The sequence below is a fragment of the Propithecus coquereli genome, unplaced genomic scaffold, assembly GCF_000956105.1.
Source record: "Propithecus coquereli isolate 6110/MARCELLA unplaced genomic scaffold, Pcoq_1.0 Scaffold446, whole genome shotgun sequence".
Taxonomy (NCBI): Eukaryota; Metazoa; Chordata; class Mammalia; order Primates; family Indriidae; genus Propithecus; species Propithecus coquereli.
Genome location: NW_012150241.1, coordinates 507,182 through 518,539, shown reverse-complemented (window position 1 = coordinate 518,539; position 11,358 = coordinate 507,182). Strand labels below are relative to the sequence as shown.

General features: G+C 41.4%; 1 protein-coding gene across 1 annotated transcript in view; it reads right to left on the bottom strand.

Moving 5' to 3' along the window:
* LOC105818636 (ephrin type-A receptor 5) overlaps positions 1–6,178 on the bottom strand; it is a gene marked incomplete at its 3' end in the record, with an annotated part of 255,324 nt that extends 249,146 nt beyond the window's left edge. The window contains exon 1 of the mRNA XM_012654714.1: positions 5,797–6,178. Within this exon, the coding sequence (XP_012510168.1) occupies positions 5,797–5,989 (193 nt within the window). The remainder of the gene's footprint in view (positions 1–5,796) is intronic.
* Between the last annotated feature and the right edge of the window lie 5,180 nt (positions 6,179–11,358).

The window sequence follows — 11,358 nt, the reverse complement described above, 5'->3', positions numbered from 1 at the left end:
ACAATATAATTTATAATCGGTGGTCCTACTATTTGATGTGAGGTTCTTCATTATATGTATATGTTAACAAACGGATTATCAAAAATAATCTATTGTTGAAAATTTATATTTAAAATTCTTACACTGTAATCCATTTTTGCCTGTTCAAACACTTTAAAATCTGTTTAATGAACTTTGAATAAACAACAGTCTGAAAAGTCAGAAACTAAAGTAAACATAAAGCCAAACTCTTCATGTTCCCTTGCAGTTCCAACAATCTATGATTTAAATGGGGGTAATGGCTCTCTTTTCTTGTTCAGTTGTGTCCTGGTGAGGAAATGATTTTACTGTCCTTTTTTTGTGGGGTCCTGCCCATTTATCTAAAAGGAAATAAAGGGAGACTCTCCTAAGTATTCATGCTGTTTTGGAAGTTCAAAATCAAATACTTAAAATGAAGCATATATATTTTGAAATGAACATTTTAAATGGAACTAATAATTCAGGCAAGATTTTCAGAGTGATTAACTGTCAAATCTTCCAGTTTTCCAATTTCTATACAGTACTTTAAAAAATTATTATTAATACATCAGAAAATTCTTGTTATTAATCTTTGTCCTGCATTAAATGCATCTCACTGAATAAACATATTTTGATTACCCTAAAGATATGTATTGTTAATAATTATTTTAGAATTATTTCTAAAAATTATGAACCACTTCAATATGTGTATATAAAGCCTTTACAACTCATTTTGCTTTTTATCTACTTTAATATACACCCATAGAAACGTATGTGTACCAATCAGACTGGGATAGAATATATGGTAAATTTTTTAATGTCAATTAACTACTCCATTAGGTATGTAGATGTATACAATGGACTAGACTAACTCCTCTGAAGAAATTCCTACTTATCCTATTGATTACATAAATTCTGATAAAATAACTACATATGTATTTACTCAGTAGAGCATATCTTAGTAGGATCCATTCTGTTCCCACTGAGATTATATTGACCAAAGATATTAGAACAACAAGAAACACTCTGAATCTCTAAGGTAACAATTTACATTTTTAGCTCTCATATTGCTTTTATAATCACAATTCACACTTTATTAAAAGAAAAAGAAAAGGTAACTGCTGAAATCAATTTTTAATGATTAATAAGCAAGGCTTGATATTTAAACATCAATTAGTTTTGATGCTTTATGAAAACCACTGTTAAACTATTTCAAATTTGTTAAAAATGCTGTAGCAATCTTTAAATAATTAGGTACCACTACTAACATAAACTTAAACTATTCGTTAGTGAAATGGAATATATCTGCTAATTTAAATTGAAAAAAATGTGTAAGGGGTTGCCAATACTTTTTACAGTATTTATTTCTTCAAAATATGAACAGTATATTCTTTTTTAAAGAAGAACATTTAATTTGACCCATAAAAGGAAAAATAGCTGTACTTAGTTGATATAATCACGCACATTATACCCTGTTTTTACAGTCAAAAGCAGAGGTTTTTTCCAAATGAAAGAGAAACAAATTAGCCATTAAAGCAAATAAATAAAAAAGCACTCCAAACAAAGGAAATTCAAGTGATAGAGTCAATCAACAAAAGTGTACTGGAAATAACTAAAGCACAATCATTTTCACAACAGTAACAACCAATACTGAATAAAATATTTAATTTAATAGTTTGGGAATGTTTGTCTATAAATAGCTACATCATTTCATTTTGATGTTTTACGTAAAGATACAAAACCCACATACTTTAAATGGCCACGTTTTGTACAACATAATACTAATATAAATAATATAAATATGTAATGGTAACTAATGCTTTTCTAAGTATAAAAAGCAAACCCTATTTCCATACCAACCATATCCTATGTGGATTGGAATAAAGAATTAACGGTATTTCCAAATGATGATATTACAACAAAAATATTTCCAATCGAGGAGAAATCTCCATTGTAAACGCAGGAATTGCCCACCCTCTTCTCCGTCTTATATGAGGAAATGAACTTTTCTTATCTGTCACACTGACACCCAAGAAGATCTTTGTCTACCTCAAAAAAAAGCTTAAAATGTCAAGACCCAGCACCCCTCTTTTCATGGTTTATTAAGCAAAAAGCCAAACTCTTCACGTTCCCTTGTAGTTCCAACAATCTATGATTTAAATGGGGGTAAATGGCTCTCTTTTCTTGTTCAGTAGTGTCCTGGTGAGGAAATGATTTTACTGTCCTTTTTTTGTGGGGTCCTGCCCATTTATCTAAAAGGAAATGAATTACAACAGGATGACAAGGCCACAAAATGAAGCCATTTAGTTTTACAAATCTATTATGTCCTCCAATCTGTTTTATGGGCCTGGTCCTATTGTAAACCAAGAAAACCCCTAAAACAAACTTTTTTTCCTCTTCTCTCTTTCCAGTGAAAACATTTACAATTTTATGAATGTTTTTTCAAGCAGTTTAGCTTTTTTATCCCCATTATGTGTTCCTTTCCCAGTGCCCTTCCATCCACTTTCTCAAACATACAAAACATTCAGAGATAAGAAACTGGACTTTTCAAATACAAACTGCTGACAACTGTCAGAAGCACTTTACTGGGACATTACTGGCTGTAGCTTCAATGAATTAAGCTTGATTCACTGCGGGTGAATCATTTTCAATGCAGAACTGTTCAGCAGTAATTGGCCAAGAATCCCTGCTGTGAAAAGCACTTGTCAAATAATGCTTGTTTACAAATATATCTCCAGATAGCAAAAAGTGGCAGTTACTGAATAAGTTCAGGGCCACCTCCAAAATTCATAACAGTGGACATGCCCTCTTCACTTACTAAATTTATTAAAATGTCCACTTGTTGATACACTTGCTAATATTTATCCTCCTTGATCAAACTGAGACGTCTATTGCTAAATAAGTCTCCGAATTCTTTTATAATAAAAGTTTTGTATATTACACTTTAGATCAAAAGTTTCTTCCACATGTAGTTTATGCCTAATATAATAAAACAACTAAAGATTTATTTATCTTATAAAATGCTTAGAATTCAGACTAAAGAGCAAATTTTCCTCTTATTGTCTACTATCCAACGTACTCTAACACTCAAATAAATTTCACATCAATTCAAGATTTTAGATTTATGCTTGGTTTTTCTCTTCAATTCTGCTTATTTATCTCTTAAACACAGTTAAATTTAAAAATAACTACAATACCAGTTATGAATGTACACTCACGATTATTTCTATCTGCCTCCACACTTTTTCACCCCACATAATGGCAGTATTCATATTATACACATATATAATGTATGTATACAGGACAGTTTGGGAAACCACTAAGCATCTATAGGTTACAGAAAGTAAATTATATGTGAGCAAGTTATTAATTAATTCAGCATCTACATCAAACCTTTGTGCTCCTGACATTCCAAAATCCCTCCAGAAAAAAAAAAACAACAATAACAAATAAAACAAACTGAAAACTCTAATCTTAATTCCTAAATAAATGTAAAAATACACTGCTGTTAGAAATATTTTAATATATTCTGCTCTCAATTTATAGCAGTAGCATGGGGAAAGAAAAGGAAAAGAAGAATGTAAATTTCACACAAGAACAGAAATAAAGGTCCGGGATGATAGTTAGTGAAAAGATAGAAAAATAAGCTGGGCAGAGATGTAATGAATCAATAATGCCACAGACATAAATAAGATTTTATTTCTAATTACGTAGAACAGTGGCATGTGACAAAACGTGCCCCAAACAGCAGGCACGCTTTTATTCTTGGTGTCTTCAGAGCACCAAGTAGTAAAGTACATTTTTGGTTAGATCCCCTCCAACCCCCATCTTAGTGTAGCCCAAGTTTTGCTGCGTGATGGACTAGCTGAGCTGAGACAATACAATCGTGGGGGTTAAATCTGTAATATAACCCAGGCGACGTTGCACAAGATTCGAGCTCTGCTTAGGACACCCTAGGAGACCAGCGCTATTTCCCTCCCTCCCTTCCATCTCCTTCTGCCTCTTCCTCCTCCTCGCTCAGCTCAGTCTTGGCCCTTGTTCCCACCGAACGTCACCCACCCTGAGAAGTCCTTTCTTCCCATTTTCTAACCAAGGGTGACTCCCTTTCATCCCTAAGTCCCCCTCCCCCATCACACCTGGAGAAAAAAAGATTCCTATAACGGAAACACGAAAGGATGAATGATATTACCGTTAAACCTCTTTAAATTCAAACCAGGATGCCCCTTTCGGCGGCATAAGACAGTTAATAAAAGGACCTTTCACCCTGTTACAATCCTCTAGACTTCTAACAGAACGGATTTAACGTAATATGTGAATAAAAGGCCTACGACTCCCGAAAACACTTTTGCAACTTTATCAGAAAGGGAAAATGCAAATTTCTTGGCTTCACCCTGGGAGATCACGCAGATACGCACAGATAGACGGATACTGATAGATATGCATGAGCCTTTAATAGGAGTTGGGGGTGAGAGAGAGAGAAAGTTGGCGGGATTGGGAGGGGGTCTCCATCCGCCCGCTTGCACACGCTCCCCGGGAGCCGGCCGCGCTGGGACACCCGCTCGGCGCCTGCTCGCCGCATGCGAGTCCCGAGGACACGCAGGACCGCACCGCGGTCTTCCGGACCAGCGTCCCGTGCCCCGGGCGTGGAAGGACTTTCTTCAAGGTTCTAAGCCTCGCGCGTCGCAGCCACAGCTCCCAATGGAAACCCCAGCCTTCTAGCCACTGGGGGACGGTTGTCCAGGTTCCTGTGGTGGAGCTGACAGCTCCCCTGGTTGGAATCTGAAACGCTGCTCCCTCCTCCCCCGCGAGAACTGCGCCCTTGAGCTGAGCCCCGAGCGCGGTTCGGGCTCAGAGAGCAGCGAGGGCGGCTGCCAGGGGCTCGCTCGGAGGCCGAGGACTCACGGCCAAGAGGGGGCGGGCGGAGGGGCTGAGCACTGCTCCGGGAGCACCGGGAGCGGCACAGGTGCTGCTCCCGCGCCTCCCCTCCTCTCCCGGAGGAAGGTGGGAACGGTCTTCTGGGTCCGGAACACAGGATCGGGGGCAGGGAGGGGGGCCGGGCACTCCGGGATCGGGGGCCTGCCAAAGCAGGTCTTTTCCATCCCGAGACAAGCCCTGGCTGGTTCCGGCAGCAACTTCCTAACAGCGCCACTCCCCACACCCCCCGCCGCCCCTCTGCTCCTTCCAGCTCAGCTTGACGGCGACAACGAACTCCCCCAAGAAGAAGGGCACTCAACAGCGTGGGGCGCCTTCCGTCCCTCGCCATTCCCCTTCCCCGAGAGAAATAATATCTCTTGCCACCCACCCCAGAATAGCAGCCGGCGATGCCCTAAATAACAGCTCCCAGCAGGCGCTTACCCCCAAAATAAAAGCATCCAGCCACCCCCACAACGTTTCTCATCGCCGGCCTCAAATAACGGTTTCTAAAAGCCCTATGGCTCTGGAGATCCTCTTTGTTTGGCTTCCACCGTTTTCCCTTTTTTGGTTCCCCATTGCCCTTTCTTCGTTGGGCCCCGGCGGCTCCCACGGCCCGGGGGGGGTTTTCGGTTCCCTTTTCCCACCGGTGTCCAACTTCCCAGCCCCCAGGCAGCCTGTGTCCACATGCACGCTCCGCGCTCCCCAGCTCGTGTCACACAATGCAACCCGAGACGGCAGACAGGGAGCAAAAAGGCCAGCGCAGAGGCCGACAAATATCAGTTCGAGATGAGAAGTGAGATTCAGCAGCGTCCAGACCCCGCACTTCCAGGCCCCGCCTCGCCCCTCTGCCCTGGGGCGCCGAGGTCGCCGCCCCCGTCTCCCTACCTTCGCTGCTGGGGCTGGCCAGGAGGGTCCGGAGCGCGGCGCACAGGAGAAGGCACGTCCAGAGGGGGGCCCTGCGAGGTGCGGGGTAGCAGCCGGCCAGGGACGCAGGGGTGCTGGAGGTGTCGCCGCCGCCGCCGCCGCCGCCGCCCGGGGGCCTCCGGCGTCCCGCACCCCGGGGCCCCGAGCCCCGCATCTTCTTGTAGGCTCCTCCGCCGCCGCTGTCCCGCGCGGCTCAGTCCACTGCTTCGGCCTCGCGGAGCAGGCGAGGAAGACTCGGGGCTCCTCCTCGTCCCCCGTGGGGTCCCACGCCTTCTGGCACGCGGCTCCTCCGAATGCGGGGACCACGGAGCCGCTGAGACGGCTGAAGTTTGCTGCTGGCTCCCGTCGCCCTCCCCTCCGGTGGGGTTCGGTGAGATCCTGGCTCTGGCTGCTCGTGCAGTTCCGGACCGGGCTCAGGGGTGTCCACAGGGCTCTCGAGTCCTGTGTCTGTTAAGACTTAAGCCTCTCAAGACTTCTTAAGGACTGAGAATTTCTAAATGGCACTGGCGGAAAGGTAAAGGTTCCTTTTCAGTCTTCAGTGCTGAAGCGGACGAGGGTAAGGAAGACAGGTCATCTTCAGACGAAATCCTCAAGTGAGCAGAGGAGGAGAAAGCAGGGTGTCTAAGGATACAAGGAAGAGAAGTTGAGAAAAATCTGAGGAGGAAGACACAGGAGAGCGTGGAGCCAAGGCAAAGATCCGGAGAGTTCAGAGACGCTGACGGGAATAGCTGCAGGCGGAGCGGCGAGGACGGAGGTCCGGCCGGCGGGCAGGAGCGCGGAGCGCGGCGGGTTCCGCTGCGCGCGGAGGAGGCGGCGTGCGCGCGGCTGTGAGGCGAGGTGGCGACTGCTCCGCCGCGGCGGGCTCGCGCTGTGTCTGGAGCTCCGGCGTCTCCTCCGCCTCGCCGCTCTGCGCCTCCCACCCTCCTTCCCGCCTCCTCTCCCCTGCTCCCCCGCCCCCCGCCAGCGAGGATCTCCTGCAAGTGCGAGTTGCTCCGGCGAAGTCACGCGCCCACGGAGGGAAGTAATGTGGAGGCTGCCGTGGTGAGTGTTGCCTAGCGGTCTCCGGGAAAGGCGCGTCTTTCCTCTCCGGAGAATCAGGGCGAAGAATTCTCCTGACGACGTTGGCAAGGACCGGGGTTCCCGGGAGGCGGAAGGGCAATCAGCCCTGGCTGCAGCCGCCGGAGCCCTGAGAGGCGCGCGTCCCTTCGTCTGGCATGTTGCCTGCTGCCCCTCACGGGCTGGTGGCATCAACAACCTTGTCGTCACGCAGCCGCGCATACGCAGGCTCTGCTGCCGGGCCGTGGCTCGTTTCTTGAACACGCGTATCGCTCGCTGCTGCTAACCCATTCCGTGCTTCCCATTCTGAGGTGATCGGAATGGGATCATTACTCAGCGTTGTCTCCAGAAGTAAATTCTAGATACCCAAACATAGAGGCGGCCGCTCTGTGGGAGCTTTCAGGGAGTCAGAGAATTTGGCCTTTGAGATTTGTAGTGTGTCAGGTATTTTAAGAGGTGATGATTTAATTCATTTATTTCATTGATAAAAAAATTTTTTAAGAAATTATGTGGTAGGCAGACACATGTGATTAATTCTAGTGAGATTAGCCCAAGTCATATCATTTCGGGGCTTTAAAAATTAATTATTTTAATTGATTGTGTCTTATTGCATTAAGAGGCTTGCAAATAATTAGGGAAAAACAGCTTAAGACAATTAACTTTGTATGCTTTACCCCAATTCTGTCTTCTTTGCTTTAATATTTTCCCTCAATTTACTCCTTCAGTCTTTCAATGAGATCATCTGAAGGGCAATTTTATTCTATTGGCATCAATAAAAAAAAACAACACTATGAAAGAAACACCTACAAAAAAGTGTGGTTTTAGAAGAAAGGTATCTCATTTAATTTGGTGTAGTAACCACTGTAAAAATTGGGCTTCTGTTCACACCTAATAAAGGTGAGTCTGCTCTTCAGTTTTGACATACCTAGAGTCATGTTTGTCTTCAGAATAAATTTCTCACACTCTTTAGCTGATGACATTTGGCTTTTGTTTAAATATTTGCAATAAAGATGAAGGAATAAAGCAACAGGGGTGCAATTTTGTAAAGAGGTGGAAGCTCATCTTTGATTTTTTTTTTTTTTTTCCTGAAACGTTTTGGCACCAAGAGTCGGAAAGCAGCTTCTTTCTATTATAATGTGCTCCAAATGGATGAAGCAAATTTAGAGGCATGGCAGTGAATCAGTCTTTCAGTTTGGCAAAAAGCTTTACAGTGAGATGGAAAGTTAAAATTTATGTTTCTATTTGAAGACCATTCAAAATGTAAGCTCCCCCCCCCATTTATAGTTGATTTACTTAAAAATGTTTAAACAGAATATCAACTAAGATACCTAGAGTCTAAGAATACATAATAAAACTAATATGAGACATAAGCCTTTAATGGGGTTTGAGCTAGTCGATTTACTTCTATAGGCCTCAGTATTCTAATCAATAAAATGTGGGATTTGGAAAAGATGGTTTTCAAGCTCCCTTCTTTTTCATAATCTTTGCATTTCTACCTTACTAACCTGCTCATCTATCTCTAATTATGTACTATTGACTGCAAAAATAACTCGATTTCTTTAGCCTTTAAAGCTTTCTACTACGAAGTGTTTAAACAAATTTTCTATTTTATTCCACACTAAAGCTATACATTCAGTGTTCCTCTAAATTGCCTCATGCCTCTCTGATTTTTATGCCTGTCATTCCATTCTACAGAAATCCCATCCACAAAAATATTTAAACCCCCTAACCCCCATCCCACCACACACACACATTGCTCCCATCTAAATCCTACCCAGTGTCCAAGGAGAGTCAGGCATTCAAGCTTGATTCCTTTTCAAAAAAAGTGACTTGGTTGTCCTCAAAGCATTCACAGCTTGTGATTTATGTAAATAAACACGATGCCAATAGTTTCTGAATCAAAAACTAGAAAGATGATCTAACTATAAAGTGTATATATTAAGAGACAGAGAGACATAATTTAAACCAGGTATATCAAAGAAAACCAGGGACACTGGTCACTGTGGTCATACTTATGTGATCTCCTAAGATTGCTAACTTACTGAGCGATTGAGATTCCAGAATGCAAAATTTTTTGTATTTTCCACCTTACATAGCAGTCATTTTTCTCATAGTTGTTTAGTGATATTTATTAAATATATTTGAAAGAATGGACAGCTTTAAAATGAAGCCCCAATGGTAGCAACGAAAGTCATTTTTGATCTAAAGAGGGTTAATCAGAGAAGGTAATGATGGTGATTTGACTTGGGCATCAGTCTCAAAGGAGATCTTACAATGAGCCATGTGTTGATTTCTTGGCGTGTTAATAACCTTAGCACACTTACATTGAACCATCCTATTACATGAAAACTAGATTTGTTTTTTTTTTCTTTTATATTTATTGCTTTGCACAACACAAGGTTACATTAGTATTGATTTGGATGCAGTATTGTTTGCATTTCTCATTTTGGGGCATGGCTGCTATGGCTTCAAAAGATAAAAGTAGCTGGTGTCCCCTAAGATCTCGGCTTGTATGTGGCTTTATTACTAAGCTTTCATGAAGGAAGGATATTCATAGTAACCTTGATAAGGCACCTTGAAAGTTTACTACCCTTATAAAAAGTTTAAATATTATAATTAAGTTCAATGTATTAATAACCCTGAATGTATCTTCTCTGTATTCAAAGTAGAACAACAAAAGCAGTCTTGATAGAAAGACATGCTAATTTTTACTGAACATGTGCTGTATGTGAAGCATTTTGTGATGTTTTTACATTAACTATTTTACTTCATGCTAACACTTTGACTCTGATAATAGTGCAAGTATTACCCCCATGTTAATGATGAGAAAACTGAGGAGTAAGTTTAGGTAACCTAAATAGTCTCACAGCTGGTAAGACTTGGGAACTTTCACCCATGGTACAAACTCTATTCAAAAAAATACTAATGCAACTGAAGTAAAGAATAAATTCTATAACCAGGTTGGTCAGAAAAAGAGGACAACCCCAAAATTCAGCATGAGTAGTAGCAATTAATAGATAAAATACTCTAATTTTCAGGTTCCCAAAAGCAATTAAACAAAGAATATTAAATGAATAGGAGAAAACAAGAAACGAAGGATCATAAATAAGCATTTCTTGGAGAAAAAGACTGTTTCATGTACATAAAAACATGCACACAGTTTGTTCATACACAGTGGAGACAATGGACCAAATCAAGAAAATAACAAGATTGAAGTCGGTGGTCAGATAATATTAGCACAAACAGATGGCACATAGCCCCTGTAAACATAAGCAACAATCTTATAAAAATAAGCTAAATAAATTCCATAAACTTATGAGTATTTTCCCTAAAATATTATATAATCTTAGAAATTTTTTACATAACTCGTAAATACTTTTGTCAATTAGCTACATTCTCTCTTTGGAGAATTTGATAAAAAAAAACACACAAGCAAAGCAAAATTTTAACCTATGGTAGATTTCAGATGAGAAATTATGAGATGGTCCAATGAAACTATAAGATAGCTTAACGAAGTTAATTTTTCAGATCCATAATTTGCCAAAAAGGACAAATATATGGTAACGTAAATTATTTTGATCCCAAAGGTAAATCCAGACTAATATATTTAAGTGATCAATAGCTCTTGAAGTTCACAACCAATACTATAATATTTCTATTATTTCACGTCACATGATAATTTAATGAACGTAAAACAGAAAATATTTTAATTTTTGTTCAGTGTTATTTGGTTTCTTAAATATTTTTCCTGAAGTCCTAGTGACACAGGGAAGTAATTCCCAATGCTGGGAACCAGTTGAAGTCCAAGGGGGTCCTTGGCTTCACAAAAGGAAGAATTCAGGAGCTAGCCCAGAGTGTAAATGGAAAGTGAGTTATTCAAGAAGCATAGAAAATTTACTCCACAGAGTAGAGGCTAGTTCTCCTTGAGGAGGGGAACTGCTCTGTGGTTCCTTTAGTCTCTCTATTTAAGCAATGGCTTAATTATAGGCTAAACAAGGGGAGGCATATTCATGTTGTTTCTTGGAAAAGGGAGGTGTTTTCCTGGAGTTAGGATGACGCCTTTCTTTTGACAAAATATGGTCTAACTGGAAGTGTCATGGCATCAAGTCCATGATGAGAGTGGAAGGTTTCCTTAGAAACTTCTATGGTAATAAGGGTATAATGAAGCTGCAAGGTCAAGAAGCTGTTGATTTATCCACCATCTTAGTTCTAACTGGTTGGAACTTGACCTGCCCCTGTCTTGTTTAGATCATGGTGGTTGGAAACCTGACTTATATCCTGTTTTGATCAGAATGGTTCTAGACTTTGTTTCAAGACTCCCCAACTCAGTTAAGTAATGCCTGCCAGTTTCCTATCTTATTAGAATTCTTTCTCTCTACTAAGGACCAACATTTCTATGTATTACTGTGAGATTAAATTATATTGAAATTTAATTGGTTATCAAGTGGGTATTTAATTTAAAAAATG